Raw genomic sequence first — 17,474 nt, 5'->3', positions numbered from 1 at the left:
TAAACTTACTTCCTTATCAAGGTTGTATTACTGATTCTGGATTGCATACACACATGTGCAGACAGTTTAAAATCCTTTTTGTCAAATTCTATCTGATTTGACCATGAGCAGAACATTGTGACACAAATGTTTGCTACTCCTGAACTTGAGGCGCGGACAGGGAGCATCCTCTGGGTGGCTCTGTGCTTAGATGACACTGAGTGACATTTCTACCATAGCTGAGTCATCCTCAGAGCTTCGAGGACACAGTGCCTTAGTGAACAGGAGCCTCTAAAGAGCCCTGTTTCCAAAGTCTTGGTTAGCCTTGTGTTCACTTGGAATGGATAACAGGAATAAGTGCAATCTATAACCATCATCTGACTTTCAAATTCCTCCCTTAAATATTCCTTAGATAGTATTACAACTTGTATAAAATTGTCTTTTGTATTTTAACTTCCTTCTCTTCTGAAACACCAGAAGAAAGGAAAAAGTGAACAGACCTTGTAGGGCAGAGCAGTTAGATAAAGCTTCTTGAGATCAGGAAAGTGAACTGTGAAAATGAAAGTAAGGACTGAATGAAAAAGGAGGTGGAGAGGCTTACGTGGTCTTTAAGAAAAGTTTTAAAATGTCTTAAGGGAGAGAAAAGAATAATGGGGGATTTTTGGAAATGTCCCTCCAAGATACTCTGATGAGAAGTATGAAATATACACAAGAGTTCTGTGACTGGGTAAGGGACTTCTCTGAACCTGTTTCCTCTTCTGTCAAGTGGGAACAACAGACGTATCTACTTCAAAGACTTTTCAGGATTAAATGAGATAATCCATGTAAACATCCAGGAAAGTGCCCAATGCATAGCACTCAATAAATGTTATTAGCTCCTCCTGCCATTCTTAGTTCATCCTGACCATCATCATCAACAAAGAGGGATTCTCATGCGCTACAGGCAGGAGTGTAAACTGCTACCGCCTTTCTGAAAGGCAGTACAGTAATAGAGAAAAAAAACCTTTTTTTTAATACAAAAATCCTCTGATCTAGGAATTTCCTATCTAGGAACTCATCCACAGAAATAATCATATTAACTAATCTGACATGTGTATCCAGAGGTGGAACAAGAATGTTTACCTCAGGGTTATTTATAACGAAGATTAAAAGCAATCTAAGGGTCCAGCAATAGTTAAGTAACATACAATGGAATACTCTGGAATTAAGAAGGATATGCTATATCTTTATGTAATGATATAGACATGTATTTATATCATTACATAAAAAGTCTATCGTATACAACACATGTATGACATATATTCCACATATATATTTATATATAATGTTATAGTATTATTCCATTTATGTAAGATAGTCTCCACAAAAACGTGTACATGAATGTTCATAGCAGCACTATTCATAACAGCCAAAAAAGCGGAATCAACTGATGAATGGATAAATAAAAGTGGCATAGCTATGCAACTGAGTATTATTGGCCAGAGAAAGAAATGGAAGTACCAATTCAGGTTATACCATGAGTGAACCTTGAAAGTATCATGCTAAGTGAAAGAAGGCAGACACACAGGTCATATAATGTATGATTTTATGTGCAATGTTCAGAAGAGGCAGATCCATAGAGAAAGTAGATTAGCGGATGCCTGGGGCTCCGGTGGGGGAATGGGGAGTGACTGCTGGGTATGGGGTTTTGGAGGGTGGGTGATGAAAATACTCCAAAATTGTAGCGATGGTTGCACAACTCTGAATATTTAAAAACCACTGAATTGTACACTTATACACTTGTGCATTATTCCTCAAAAAGCTGTTATTCAAAAATATCTTTTAAAAATATCTTAAGAATGTGCCTAAAAATAAAAAACTCAGCAATATGTAATACTGCCTAAGGACACCTAATATTCACAGTAATCAGAGGAAATATTACTAAAACACAGAAAGCAAAGGAAGAGAGGACAAATTTAACTGTATAAACTACATTAAAACTTCAACCTTTCACATGTTACTCACCATCCATGAGAAGCCAATGGCCAGTGAGAACCCAAATAAGGACAAGCATGACAGACAGAGAGAATGATAGTAATTCAGCAGCAGTGAAACGCCCACAGCAACCAAAGGAAATCCTGGAAAACACACATCATTTATTGGACTAATAGGCAATACATTACATTTCAATAACCAAACTCTACCTTGGTCCTTCATGATCAGAGCTCATGATGACCAGATGAGAATAGCAGGCAATACCCAGACACCCGGAATTCAAAAATACCCAAACCTCCTTGGAGTAAGCTACAGAAACGCAGAGGAATTAATTATATTTCTGCACCCATCTGATATTATACTTTTTATCCCAAATTATCAGCATGGATGTTTAGAAGTTAAAGTGACAACACCAATCTTTGGAGAATTAAGTACAGTATAGGGGAAGTTCTGTTTTTATGAGGAAAACAAAATGAGGAAATACTGACCGTCAATTCACTGGGCAATGATGAATACACATAAAATGGGCAATAACTCTATTTCGTTATCACTAATTCCTGGGAAAATCAGCTGCCCCAAGCGACTGGTTTCCTAAGTGCATACAGCGTCTCTGTTAGCACAGCATTTTGTTTCCATGGAGCAATGGCTTTAGGAGTTAAGGTGTGAAAGGTGTGAACCTAAGTGGCTAGTATATATTCTAGGTCACCAAAGATGAAAGGCAAAGAATGTCTAAGTCAACCACTATTTTCACATCCCATTAACTCCCTAGTAAAGGAACGAAAGCATTGCTTCAAAATAAAACTGCTCATCTTTCAATAATCTAAGCAGGAAGCATATTTCAACAACTCAGACTTCCTAAGATTTGTTTACATTTCCTCTGCCATGAAAAGGTCATACTTCCCAGTCTTAAAGATCAAACATCTCCCCCCTTCCTAATCTTCTGGCATTTGTGTGTTCTGGTCAATACCAGAAATTTAGACTCCTAACAATGCTATCAAGTGTAAGATAAAAACATATACAAATTAATAATTTAGAGGAAAATCCCAAGTCCTTACTTATTCTGAGGTGAACAGGGTCTTGTTAAATACTGGCACATCGGGAGGAGGAGGAAAGCAAAAGCTATTGTTGCAAGAACTAGAGAAAGAAAATATATGGTTAAGTTTTGTTTATTTTCAACAACCATAAGAAAAATGGCATGATTTATGGAAACACTGATAGCCCAGAAAACTTTTCTCAACAAGTAGATGCAATTAATTAACTAGAGACCAAAAAAAAAAGTCTTCTGTTAGCACTGTACGGATAGTCTTGAGAAGAAAGAAGTACCTGATTTGAAGTAGGGGAGGCAGAGCCATCTAGGGTTTCTCATTCTCTTCTATCTTAATACGAAAAGAGAAACAGCGGGCCAGGGGATGATCTGACATGTCCAGCATTTTGCTGATGTTTTATACACTTCCATTACCTCTTGGCTTAAAAACTGATCAAGGGGCTGACAGTCAAATTACTTTGATTAGTTATCAACTGTGTCTGTCTACAGAAACATCAGTGCAGGTTACAAATGACCACTCTGCCACACTGGATCTTCTGGTAAACCTCCCAGACAAGGAGCCACAGTCACAGTGGTCCTACTCTGGTGTCATAAAGCCCACACATTTTCAAACCCTTGGTCTTTTGTTCAGGCTGTGCTGGCAGTCCCAAACTGATGATATATGTATCCAGTGGTTCAAGGAGAAGTGTGGGGAGAAAAAAACAGACTTAAGAAAAATGTGCATGGCATGGTATATAAATCTTAAGTTTTGAATGATGATTAAAAAGAGGTGAAAAAAATTCCTTTTAGGTTAATGTTTAAGAAGAGAGAAGAAACTCATTTACCTGCTGTACATATTGTAAAAACTACTTGAACTGAGTCAAAGAAGAAGAACATTACTAGGAGAGAGACAGATGCTCCAATTGGAAGGAACAGGGCCTGGGTAGAGTCAATAGTTTGGATACCTGAAAAAGAAAAAAGAACATATTAACGACTTAAGTAAAAGGCGCTGTGCCCATGTACTCCAGAGACTTTAACACTTCTAGGGTTAGTATATAAGATATAAATTATCTAGGTCCCCCGATTCTTTCCTTCCCACTGAGATTATGAACTCCTTGCTCTCCTCATGGTGCCTTCATTAGCTACCTCCTGGTGCTAACAATGGTTGACAGGGTGCCAAAAAAAAAACAACACCCCAAAACAAACAAAAACAAAAAGAACATCAACAGCTAGTAAAAATTCAGATTAGTTGGGACGCCTGGGTGGCTCAGTCAATTAAGCATTTGCCTTCTGCCTCTGGCTCAGGTCATGGTCCCAAGGTCCTGGGATCAAGCCCCGCCTCGGGCTCCTTGCTGGGCGGCAAGCCTGCTTCTCCCTCTCCCTCCCTCCACCTGCAGCTTGAGCTCTCTCTCTCTCTCAAAGAAATAAATAAAATCTTAAAAAAAAAATTCAGATTAGTCAACTTCTGTACATTTGTAGTCTCATTTGCAGGTCTGGTAAAAGAGATGGTTTAAATCCACTGACTAAAATCATTTCTCATCATCTACGGATTTATTCATGTTCACTCTTCCCCACTGTTGCTGAGGATCAACTCTGGGTGGAGTCGGGAAGTGGAGGGAATATGACATCTGAAAGCTGAAAATCAGAAAAATTATTTTAGGGCTCCTGGGTGGCTCAGTTGGTTAAGCGACTGCCTTCGGCTCAGGTCATGATCCTGGACTCCCGGGATCGAGTCCCGCATCGGGCTCCCTGCTGAGCAGGGAGTCTGCTTCTCCTTCTGACCCTCCCCCCTCTCATGCTCTTATCTCATCCTCTCTCTCAAATAAATAAATAAATAAATAAAATATTTAAAAAATTATTTTAAGGAATAGGAGATAAATGGGAGAAAACAATTACTTGGGATACAGTAGGATTTAGCACGTTGGTTTTCAGTTCTTGGTTACTCATTAGAATCACCTGGAGAGCTGTAACAATTACAATGCTCAGGCCCAACCCAGATCAATGAAACTGAAATCTCTGGGGGTTAGCAGGCCCAGCTAAAAACCCCCACAAGTTTGCATATAGAGTTGAGAAGCATTAATAAAATATTTGGTAGAGAAGAGAAACATGGCAAAATCTGATAACCACTGAATTAAAAAATTACTAATCTTGTGTGTAATCTACTTCCAAATTAACCCTGCTGAGATAAAAAGTTCTTGAGAGGAGTCAAAGAAAAAACATTCATATGAGCTATTATAAAGAAATATCAGAAGCCTCTCTTCATTAAATTAAGGCTATGAGTAAGATATAAGGTGACCAGGATGAACATAACTAGGCACAAAGGGTTGCAATCATCAACCAACGCTTAAAAACTGCTCTTTGGTATTGAAATTTACCTGTCCCAAGAAAGCTATTTAGGTATTTTAGTTAAATAAAATATTAAATATTTCTACAAAACAAAATTACTTCTTACTGGGTAGGTGGATGAGTCAAATAATTCACCTATGAATAGGACATTTCTTCTTTTTCTATTTATTTATTTGACAGAGAGAGACAGCAAGAGCGGGAACACAGGGAGAGGAGCAGCAGGCTTCCCGCGGAGCAGGGAGTCCGATGTAGGGCTCGATCCCAGGACCCTGGGACCATGACCTGAGCTGAATGCTTAGCAACTGAGCCACCCAAGCGCCCCAGGGAGCAGTGATCTATGTGTCAAGACAGAGATGCTCTTAAGAAGATGGCTGACCAGAACTGCAAACTACTTCACTTGGCCCCTGGATCATTTGTGTATGGGGGGGTGGGTGGGTATCTTACTTAGAGTGAAGTGTCTTACGGACATTTATGAGACAAAACTCCATGAAATCTCTAATTGAATTTCACCTAATTGTTTTATTTGAGTGCTCTACACCAGGTCAAAGAACTACTAGAGGAAACTACAGATTTCAGGTGCCTTTCACAACAGAAAATAATGGTTTCTCAAATGAATAATTGTTATATGAGAAACAAATCTTAAAAAAAAATTGTAAATCTTAAAACACACATCCACACCCCCCTCTTTTGTAAAACAAAACATCATATAGTCTACAGATTAATTATATTGGTTTAAAATATGCACCAAAAATTTAAATGGCTGGCTAGAATTTAGTGAGTCAGGTATATGAGAAGTATTTGTTTAAAAAATCTAGGGCGCCTGGGTGGCTCAGTCGTTAAGTGTCTGCCCCCGGCTCAGGTCATGATCCCAGAGTCCTGGGATCGAGCCCCGCATTGGGCTTCCTGCTCCGCGGGAAGCCTGCTAAAAGCCTGCTTCTCCCTCTGCCTCTCACCCTGCTTATGGTTCCTTCTCTCGCTGTGTCTCTCTCTGTCAAATAAATAAATAAAATCTTTAAAAAAAAATCTAAATTTTAGAAGTTCAGTCTCCAATTAAGGTGCAAAACCGAATACAAAGAGCTTTTCTAGAATATTAGATAGAATGCACAGATTTTTGTTTTTTAAAAGTACAGATTTAGACCAAGAGGTATGAGACACTGCTTCCATTAGTTTTATATGCCCAAGGGAGTTTACCAAACAGCAATGTCACAGGGCAAGTGAAATTCCTTTAGTTGCTCACAATATGTTCCTGAAAAAAATGTATACAATTTTAATACTGTACTTCCTAAAGGTCTGGAGATAATGGTCCTGTAGGGGATGGAGCTAATTAATTAGAAATTTCTGCCAAATTTCAGTGACTTCAAAACAAAGCAAAGCAAAACAGAGTCGTCATAATTAGGAGTTACTCAAATGCAGTTGGCATTACCTTTAAAGCCAAAATTAACATCAGAAATAGGCACGGTTTTCTCTTCAAGGCGGACCCTAGAGATAAGGTACTTTAGGACAGTGGCAAGAAGCTGCTAAGAGATGGAGGGCAGTCGCAAAAAAAAAAAAAAAAAAAAAAAAAGAACAAAAGAAAAACAGGCATGGTGATGGAAAATATTATCACTATCACTATCACTTCATTATACAGAGAAATTATTTTTAGCATTTAGTGAACAAGGCTATAGGCTAAATATAGGGTCATGAAATAGATACTGAAAAATATACACCAGCATTATTATTGATAATTACTAAGAAAGTTACCGATTTTGCACCTCCATGAAAGCATGCTGAAATTTCCACTATTTACTGAGCACCTATTACACAGTAGGTAACATGAGGGCTTCAAAAATCTGTACAATCTTCACAGTTCAGATAAATTACATGGGAAGCCTGGTAAAGGACTTCAAGATGTCAGATATTGGGGGTAAGGGTGGGAGTTGTCCTTTCTTTAACCCACTTAATACTGATTAAATGAAGGACTGGTGTGCCAGGAGGAAAAATCTATAGATTTTTTTGGGGCAGATATAGGGATGAGACAGGATTTAGAGCCAGGTTCACGAAAATCAGAGAGGACCTAGAGGGCACTCCCTCTTCCCCACTTTCTTTCTAACTCTTTTTATTGTAAAACACAACAAGCATACAGCAAAGTACATAAAACAAAAATGTAGAGTTCAGTCAATCAGGTAATACCACCCGGGTCAGGAAACCCTGCCAAGCCCAGAAGTCTTTCTTGTGCCCCTCCCAGTCCCTATTCTTTTCCCCAAAGGGAACTACTATCCTGGCTTTTATGATACTTTCTTCTTTTCTCTGTTTTATATGTTTTCTACTCAAGTGCACATCCTAAAATACTAATTTTTGCCTATTTTTTGAGCTTATTTCATACACTGAATTACAGTAGCACGTATTTTTGTGTGTTTGGCTTTTTTTTTTTTTTTAAGGTTTTATTTATTTATTTGACAGAGACAGCGAGAGAGGGAACACAAGCAGGGGGAGTGGGAGAGGGAGAAGCGGGCCTCCCGCCGAGCAGGGAGCCCAATGCGGGGCTCGATCCCAGGACCCTGGGACCATGACCTGAGCCGAAGGCAGACGCTTAATGACTGAGCCACCCAGGTGCCCGTTTGGCTTCTTTTAACGCTCAACATTGTGAGCAGCATCCATGCTGTTTAGGTAACTGTATGTCACTCATTTTTGTGTCTTTTTCACAATTCTTTGATTCTTATTTATTTTGGGAGTAGGCAACTGCAACCTTTATTTTTAATTTTTTTTAAATTTTGCAACCTTTAAAAACAACTTCTACCTATTTACACTTTCTCCTTCAATCAGTTCAGAACACTCTTGCCAAAATCTGAACACTAAACTCATACCTTCCTTTCCTGAGAACTTCCCCGTAATTCTTCTACATTGTTATCATTCAGGACTTCAATCTCTTTAGCACCTACACAATCTCTTGTGTTTCTCTGTTCATCTTTCTGGCTGTTATTTCTTTGATTTTGATAAATGTACCCCATTTTCCATGCTGTCCCTTCAATCTGGAATGGTGTCATGCTCCATGATCAAGTACTGGCCTTCCCTGGTGCAACAGCCATTTCTTTCCTTGTGTTTTTCCTGATTATGTGGTAGTGGAATGTATTCTCTCCTAATCTGTGTCTATCCCTTCTCGTATCCACAGCCCAGATGAGGCACCAAGGAAACACATTTTATAGGATAATTCAGCACAACACAGGAGGTAGATTTAAGAAAATGACCATTTAAACAAACATCTACTACTCTTCAGAAGTCAGTGGTGAGAAATGAAACTGATGTCACCAGGTAACTTCCTTCCACTGTATGAACTGACCTAATCATTTATTTGAGGATAAAATTGTACTTAGACACACAGTGTCCATTTCTCTTAGATTTCTGTGATTCAATGTACAATGGATTTATAATCTGGTTTAAATACATCATTTGCAATATATTCTACATAACACAGGACTTGTAAAGGAGTTTCAGTTGTATAAAGTGATTTGGCCTAAAATGTTGATAGAAGATAAATGCTATAAAATCATTTAACCTTAAAATCAGGTATTGACCCTGGGTTTTACCTGGTTCCTCCTAAGTTACAGGTATGGTATTTTACCTCATACAAGGATCATTGTCATAAGTTTAAGAAAAGACTCATATTTAAATGATTCTATTTGTAATGCCCACTTTACACTCCTGGGGACAACGAACACATTTAACTGGGTGAAAACCAGGCAAGTATAATTTGGCGGGAAGGGTAGTAATTAGAGAAACCGAGTGATCTCTTTTCAATTTAGCTTCTAAAATTCTCCATCAGTATTCTAACTTTACATTGGATCCTCAGTATCTCCTCCCCATTAGGGTGGTAACTTGAGGCTGTCCTGTAAGTCATGCTCATTCTCTCTGTGTCTGTTATCAGATGCTCTTCCCACCCAGATTGACTTCTCCCAGCAATCCAAGTTCACTGTTTCAAATTTCAGGTCAAACTCACCTTCTCTGGGAGGGGAGTCCCTTATTAAATTGACCTATGGTGGCTCACCCTGACTTGCCTTTCTTTTTACTCTCGGTGTACATGGATGTCAAATGAGTTCATCTCTAGTGCTTACTCTGATCTAGTGACATTAGATGTTTGTTCAGAAGTACTCTGAGGCTATGGTCAAAGGGTCTGTGAGAGAAAGTTCTTATTCCAGGGACGGGAAGTGGTATTTACTATCTCTGTCTTAGTACTTTATTAACGCCTTACAAAGTGTTTTGGCCACACTGCCTAGTGATAGCTTGGGTACCAGCTCTTGTGCTTTTTCAGCTTTCAAAATATCTAATAGAATATCCAAAAAATATATATCTAATAAATTGCACGGTAGGAACCCAGTATCAAGCTCTTGATTATCAAATCAAGTCTCCTTATTTATAATTCAATTCCCCTTATAATAAGTATCACCATTTTCTATAACTCTACTGAGGCACAATATACATATGGCAAAATTTACCCATCTTAAGTGTCTAATACTTGCCAGGCAACTACAAATCCACTCTCTATCTCTCCATATTTGCCTTTTTGGAAATTTCATGTAAGTGGACTCACAGAATATGTAGTCTTTCCTGTCTGGCTTCTTAACATAATGTTTTGAGGTTCATACATGTTGTAGCATGTACATGTATCAGTACTTCATTCTCTTTAATGCTGAATAGTATCCCATCGTATGGATAGGCCATATTTTGTTTATCCATCAACTAGTTTATTATCTCTGAGTTGTGTTTCTACTTTTTGGCCATTATAAACAATGCTGCCAAACATTTGCCATCTAGCACACTTCTATTTCTTATAAAGCAAGCATTCTTTTTTTTTTTTTGAGCTAAGTTTGATTTATTTTTTTTATTAACATACAATTTGTTATTTGTTTCAGGGGTACAGGTCTGTGATTCATCAGTCTTACACAATTCACAGCGCTCACCATAGCACATACCCTCCCCAGTGTCCACCACCCAGCCCCCCCAGCCCTCCCACCCCCTTCACTCCAGCAACCCTCAGTTTGTTTCCTGAGATTAAGAGTCTCTTATGGTTTGTCTCCCTCTCTGGTTTTGTCTTGTTTCATTTTTCCCTCCCTTCCCCTATGATCCTCTGTCTTGTTTCTCAAATTCCTCATATCAGTGATTAACTTATTTCATAAAGCAAGCATTCTTATAAAATCTTTACTATCAGAAGAGGTTGTCACAATACTTAGTTTTACAAGTACTTCAAGTAACTATCTTCAAAGAATCCCTGAATGAATTTGTGATCAACACTTACAAAATTATCGACCTCACCAAAGGATTTAAATGAAATCATAAGCAGGCAGGATACCTACCTATCCTACTTGTTTTTAAGAAAATAATCTTAGCAGCAAGCTTTTAGGCATGAGTTAAAAGCAGTACACAAGAAATCACTGGTTTAGATTCAGAACATAAGAATTTTTACAAATTATGCCAATACAGATTAGATTTTATTATTATAACCAAACATAAATCTTTAAACCCAGTAAATTAACTGGGGTTATAGAAAGAATCTAATTAAGACCACTACATGTATTAAAGTTAACTGACATAAAATTCCTTACTATTATTGGTGCTGTTGCCATTGAAAGACCCAGAAGAACTGCTATTGTCTTTCTCCTTATCTTGATTTTCAAAGTCCATATTAAGGGACCTGTGGAAAAAATTATATAAGTTTTAATTTTGAAAGAAAGTAGGTCCAGAAAGTCAGTAATGAGACTATATTTTAATATGCTAAGGCATTAGGAACGATAGGAGAGGCTCTTTTGAACAACTGTGCAAAACAGTTTTTGTAGCCACATTTTGAAAAACAATCTACATTCCTTCTAATATGTCAGTTCAAGAGTTCTCCTGACTGCAAATAAAAGCATTCCATTGTGGCTGAATCTTCCAGCCATATCTCTGTGCACATCCTTAATTACTTCCTATGATAAATATCTAGAAAGAGAAAAGTTAGGTCAAAGGGCAAGCACAATTTTGAGACTTTAACGTACTACACAACTGCTTCCAAGAAGGTTGTACCAATTTACTCTCTGATAGCAGTATATGAGAACATTTTTTTTTTCTCTACACCTTGTCAGCTTTCATTTAACAACAACATATACTTGAGTTTCTGCTTTATATAGGACTGTTCTACATAATGGAGGGACAAAAAATAGTGCATAAAACAGGCTTTCATGGATTGTACATTCAAAGAGGGAGGACACTGACAATAAACAAGAAAAGTAAGTGAGATGTATGTTAATGGTACCAGCTAATGAGAAAATGCAGGAAATGAAAAGACTAAGTTTGAAATTTTAAATACGGTGGGTTGGGAAGGCCTCACTGGTGTGATTTCTGAGTCAAGACCTGAAGGAAGTAGTCACTGCCCATCTGGAGAACTAACAATGCAATCTCTGCTCTAATTTTGCATTCTTTAACTACTAAACAATTTTGTGTACATGAGTTCACTCCTTTCTTTTTTGGTAAACTAACTGTTCAAGTCCTTAGCTCATCTTTAACTATATTAAAGTGTTTGTGTCCTAAAGCACTTCCTGCAATGATGGAAACATTCTATATCTACACTGGGTAGACATTAGCCACATAAGTACTTAATATGTGGGAGTGCAATGAGGAACTGAATTCTACTTATAATTTAAAAATATGGGAGCTAAAACTATAAAATTCTTAGATGAAACATAGGGATAAATCTTCATGATCTTGGATTTGGCAGTGGATTCTTATACATGATGCCAAAGACACAGCCAAAATTGGTAAATTGGACTTCATCAACATAAAAATCTTGTGCTTCAAAGGACACAATCAAAAAAGTCCCAACCCATAGGATGGGAGAAAATATCTGCTATTATGTCTGATAAGGGCCTTGTATTCAGAAGATACAAGAACTCCTACAATTCAATAAAGACAAACCAATTAAACAATAAGCAACGAATCTGAATAAATACTTCTCCAAAGAAGATATGCAAATAAAAAAGATATGCAAATGAAAAAAGATATGCAAATGGATGCCAATAAACATACAGAAAGATTTTTCACATCATCAATGTCAGGGAAATACAAATCCAAACAGAATGAGCTAGCACTTCACACCTACGAGGAGGGCTATAACCAGAAAATCAGATAATAACCAAGTGTCAAGCAAGGACATTGCTGATGGGAATGTAAATTGATGCAGACACTCTGGAAAACAGTCTGACATTTTCAATTTCTTTAATAAATATAGGGCTATTCAGGGTATTGATTTCTTCTTGAGTGAGCTTTAGCAAATTGTGTCTTTCAAAGAACTGGTCCATTTCATCTAAGTCATCAAATTTACTGGCGTAAAGTTGTTGACAGTGGTCCCTTATTATCGTTTTAATACCTGGAGGCTCTAGTTATACCACCTCTCTCATTCCTGATACTGTTTTTATGGCTTCTCTTTTTCCTGATTAGTCTGGCCAGAGGTTACCACTTTTATTGGTCTTTAAAAATTAGCTTTTGGATTCACGAATTTTTCTCTACCCCTAGAGAAAATATTTCACTTATTTTGGCTTTGATCTTTATTCTTACCTTTTGCCTATTTACTAAATTGAGTTTAATTTGCTCTCCTCCCGCCTAGTTTAAGATTAAAGTTTAGATCATTGATACCTTTTTCTTCTATTCTAACCTAGGCATTTAGAGGTGTAATTCCTCCCCTAAGTATTGCTTTTGCAGCGTCCCATAAATTTAGCGTGTTTTCACTTTCTCTTAATTCAATGTATTATCCATTTTCCTGCTTCTTTTTTGATTCATGGAAGTGTTATTTTTGTTTCCAAATATCTGGGAATTTTCTAGACCTCTTTCTATTACTGATTTCTAATTTGATTCAATTGTGATCTGTTAGGGACTGAATGTTTGTGTCAACTCCCCTCCACCACCCCCCAAAAGAGTTCATTTGTTGAAGCCCTAACTCTCAATATGATGGTTATTTGGTGACTGGGTCTTTGGGATGTAATTCTGCTGTGATCATGAGGGCGGGGTCCTCATGATGGAATTAGTACCCTTCTAAGAAGAGATACCAGAGAGCTTGCTCTCTCTCTCCTGAGTGTGCACACACCAAGGAAAAACCATGCGAGCATGCATCGAGAAGGTGGCTGTCTTGCAGGCCAGGTAGAGTGCTCACCAAAACCCAACCATGCTGGCACCCTGACCTTGGATTTCCAGCCTCCTGGGATTAAGAAAAAATAAATTTCTGTTGTTTAAAGCCATCCAGTCTGGTATTTTGTTATGGCAGGCCCAGTTAACTAACAGAGATCAGAGATCATACTTTTTATGCCTTGTATCCACATATTGAGACTTGTTTTATGTCCCAAAATATGTTCTATCTTGCTAAATGTTCCATGTGCACTTGAGAATAATGCATATTCTCCTGTCAGATGAGTGTTCTACGAATATCAGGTCAAGTTGGTTCAGAATACTGTTCAAGCCACTATATCTTTACTGATTTTCTGACAATTTGTTTTATCAAGTACTAAGAGAGAGGTCCTGAAATCTTCAGCTGTATCTGTGAATTTGTTTTATTTCTCCTTGAAGTCTGTTATCAGTTTTTGCTTCATATATTTTGAAGATTTTATGTGATGCATAAACATTTAGGTTTATTATGTCTTGTTAATTGATTCCTTTATCATTATGAAATAACCTTGTCTGCAGTAATATTCCTTGCTCTGAAAGCTGCTTTGTCTGATATTAATATAATTAACTCTAGCTTTCTTTTGATGAATATAAGGTATATCTTTTCCCAGTCTTTTACTTTAAATCTTTTTCTAGCTTCATTATCTGTAATGTACTTTTTGAAAGCTGCAGATAATTGGATGTTGCTTTTTACTTTTTTAATTCAATCTGACAACTGTTGTCTTTTGATTGCCGTGCTTAGGCCAATTTCATTTAACATGATTACTGTTGTGATTAGGTTTGAGACTATCATGTTGCTGTCTGTCCTATCTTTTTTTGTTGTTCCCCTTTACCTGACTTCTTTTGTATTAAGTTTTTATTTTATTTTTAAAGATTTTTTATTTATTTGACAGAGAGAGAGACAACACAAGCAGGGAGAGTGGGAGAGGGAGAAGCAGGCTTCCTGCTGAGCAGGGAGCCCGATGCGGGGCTCGATCCCAGGACCCTGAGATCATGACCTGAGCCGAAGGCAGTCGCTTAACAACTGAGCCACCCAGGTGCCCCGATAGTTTTTTTTTTAAGATTTATTTATTTAGAGAGAGAGCACAATTGGGGAGGGGCAGAGGGAGAGGGAGAGAAATCCTCAAGCAGATTCCCTGCTGAGCATGGAGCTGGATGTGAGGCTCAATCCCAGGACCCTGAGATCATGAACTGAGCCAAAATCAAGAGTCAGCCACTTAACCGACTCAGCCACACAGGTGCCCTAGGATTAACATAGTATTTAAATGATTATCTTTTATCTCTTTTGTTGTCTTATTATCTGTAACTCTTGTTCTTTTATTTTAGTGGTCACTGAGCATTTATATTAAACATTTTTAACCAGTAGAGTGTACCTTCAAGTTACATTATAGTACTTCATGTATAGTATAAAAACCTGACAACAGTGTACAATTATTACTCTGAATCTTTGGACTATTACCATGCATTTTACTTTTACATGTTATCCTATAAACTGTACAGTATACTGTTATTTCTGTTTATACAATTATATTCTAAAAAGTTTTAAATAATAAGAAAATAGTCCTTCTGTATTTATCAATATTACAATTCCTGGTGATCTTTATTCCTTTGTCAGTAGTCCTCGATTCTCTGATGTGAAAACGGGCAGCAGTCATTTAAACTTGATCCAAACACTCTGCATCTTATAAAGTTAAAGATCTAGAAGCAGTAAAATAAGTATGTAACGCTTGTGGAATGTACAGTGCATATCGGCAGGACATGCCTCACATTACAATTTGCCTGCTTGCTGCTTCTGTTGTTTCTTTTGAGGGTAATTTTTCTCTTGCATTTCTATCTCCTTCAATTTTGACTTATTGAATTTCTCAATCTCAGCCATATCGGGTTTGTGAGACGTGGTTACAGGGACACAGAGTGAGGTGCATGAGCAAGCAGTGTCTGGTATGAGCAGTGGCTGCCACTGAGTGCCCATTCAGTGTATTTTTGATCTCAGATGTTGTTGTTTTCACCTCCAGAGGCTTAATTTTGGGTATTTAAGAATATCTTCCATGTATCTACCTAACTTTTTGTAGAGATGAATATAACATCAGTTTTGATGTACTTCTCTGCTAATTCCAACATATGTGTCAGTTCTGGGTTGGTTTTGATAGATTATTTGCCTCATCATTGGTCATGTTTTCCTTCTTCTTTGCTGCTGCCTGGTCATCTCTGCTTGTATGCCAGACACTGTGAGTTTTACTTTGTCTCAGTACTTTTATGTTCCCACAAATCTTCTTGAGCTTTGTTCTGGGATGCTGTTAGTTACTTAGACGTGGTATGTGTTCAGGTATTGCTTTTACAATTTATTAGGCAGTGCTCAATTTAGGGTAATTACTCTCTACCAACTGAGGCAAGCCCTTTCTGAGTACTCTCTACCCAATGCCACGTGAATCATAAGGTTTTCCAATCTGGCTGATGGGAGTAGGTACTCTGCTTCTAATCCTTTCACATTATTTTTTCCTTAGCTTTAGGTAATTTCCTCACATGCATGCACTAATCAGTATTCTGATGAATGCTCAAGGGGTGCACCTGCAGATCTCTGGGGTTTTCTGTCTTTCATACTCTGTCCTATTAACTCTGGCTGCCTCAGGCTTCCTGGACTCTCAGCTCTGTCTCCTTGAGGCAGGGGATGTTTCTCCCTGCACCATGACCTAGAAATTGTCTTTAATGTTTTCCCTTTTTCTTAACTTTTATTTTTGACTAGTAAAAATTGTACACATTTATGGTATACAACATGATGTTCTGATATATGAATACACTGTGAAATGATTACCACAATAAAACTAATTAACATATCCACTGCCTCCCATAATTACCTCTTTTTCTCAATGGTCAGACACCTGAGATCTACTCTCTAAGCAAATTTTAAGTATAGAAATACATTAACTATAGTCGCCACAATGTACATTAGGTCGCCAGAACTTACTCATCTTATACCTAAAAGTTTGTACCCTTTGATCAGTCTCTCCTCTTTCTCCTAACCCTCCAGTGTCTGGTACTACTATTCTACTCTATTACTATCAATTCAACTTTTTTGGGGGCATGGGGGCAGAGAGGACTATCTTAAGAAAGCTAGAAAATAGCTTTTTTTAAAAAATATTTATTTATTTGACAGAGAGAGAGAGCACAAGCAGGGTAAGTGGCAGGCAGAGGGAGAAGCAGGCTTCCCGCCGAGCAGAGAGCCCAACGTGGGGCTCGATCCCAGGACCCCGGGATCATGACCTGAGCCGAAGGCAGACACCTAACTGACTGAGCCACCCAGGCGCCCCTAGAAAATAGTTTACCATTTCTCAGAATTACTGTCCTCTGTTGTCTGATGAACAGTATTCCTGAAAAATCATTATTTCAGGTGGGATGGTAAATCCAGTTCCTGTTACTTCATCTTGGCTGGAAGTAGAAGTGCTTCTAGGTAGTTCTTTTAAATATTCAGGTCCCAAACTGAGCAGATTTTGAAGTGAAGGAGAGGTCTCCTTTCATTTCTTATTCATACTGTTTATAAGTCCTTGGGGGTACTGGAACATTGTTGCGTTTTATCCCTCTCTTCAGGAGAGGTCAGAATTCTTCCTGGAAGGGAATCTTAACCAAACTATGAGGCTCAGGTCCTACTGATAATGTTCTTCACTTCATAGCTTCCTGCCCTTAGAGGACTCCAAATCTGCTAGATCCAAGAAATTTGACCCTCTACTGTAATAGCCTGACTCTGCCATTTGGCTTCATGTTCTATCAACCACTGTCTAAAACTCCCTTAACTGTTACTGGTGCTGGAGAAACCTGCAACTGGTTATGTCTTCAGTTAGAATTGGCGACCTGCCCAGAAAAGTCTGTGGAGTATTAACTGACTGGTCCCCTATAAACTTGGCTAATTAGCTGTTTAACAAACTGTTGCACTGGAAGGGCAGCCCTAACAGTTGACAGATTTTCCAATAAGACCAAAGGATGGGTATTTATACAG

The 17,474-nt window shown here is 38.0% G+C and overlaps 1 protein-coding gene across 1 annotated transcript in view; it reads right to left on the bottom strand.

Moving 5' to 3' along the window:
- SPPL3 (signal peptide peptidase like 3) overlaps positions 1-17,474 on the bottom strand; it is a 135,380-nt gene that overhangs the window by 11,441 nt on the left and 106,465 nt on the right. Inside the window, exons 3-6 of the mRNA XM_028116494.2 lie at positions 10,903-10,991; positions 3,823-3,942; positions 3,009-3,087; positions 1,984-2,096 (exon numbers count right to left, since the gene is read on the bottom strand). Of these exons, the coding sequence (XP_027972295.1) occupies positions 1,984-2,096; positions 3,009-3,087; positions 3,823-3,942; positions 10,903-10,991 (401 nt within the window). The remainder of the gene's footprint in view (positions 1-1,983; positions 2,097-3,008; positions 3,088-3,822; positions 3,943-10,902; positions 10,992-17,474) is intronic.

This window comes from Eumetopias jubatus, unplaced genomic scaffold, assembly GCF_037043125.1.
Source record: "Eumetopias jubatus isolate StellerSeaLion01/CBP00866 unplaced genomic scaffold, mEumJub1_p1.0 scaffold_16, whole genome shotgun sequence".
Classification (NCBI taxonomy): domain Eukaryota; kingdom Metazoa; phylum Chordata; class Mammalia; order Carnivora; family Otariidae; genus Eumetopias; species Eumetopias jubatus.
The sequence above is the reverse complement of the archived record's forward strand: the minus strand, read 5'-3'. Positions and strand labels throughout refer to the sequence as shown.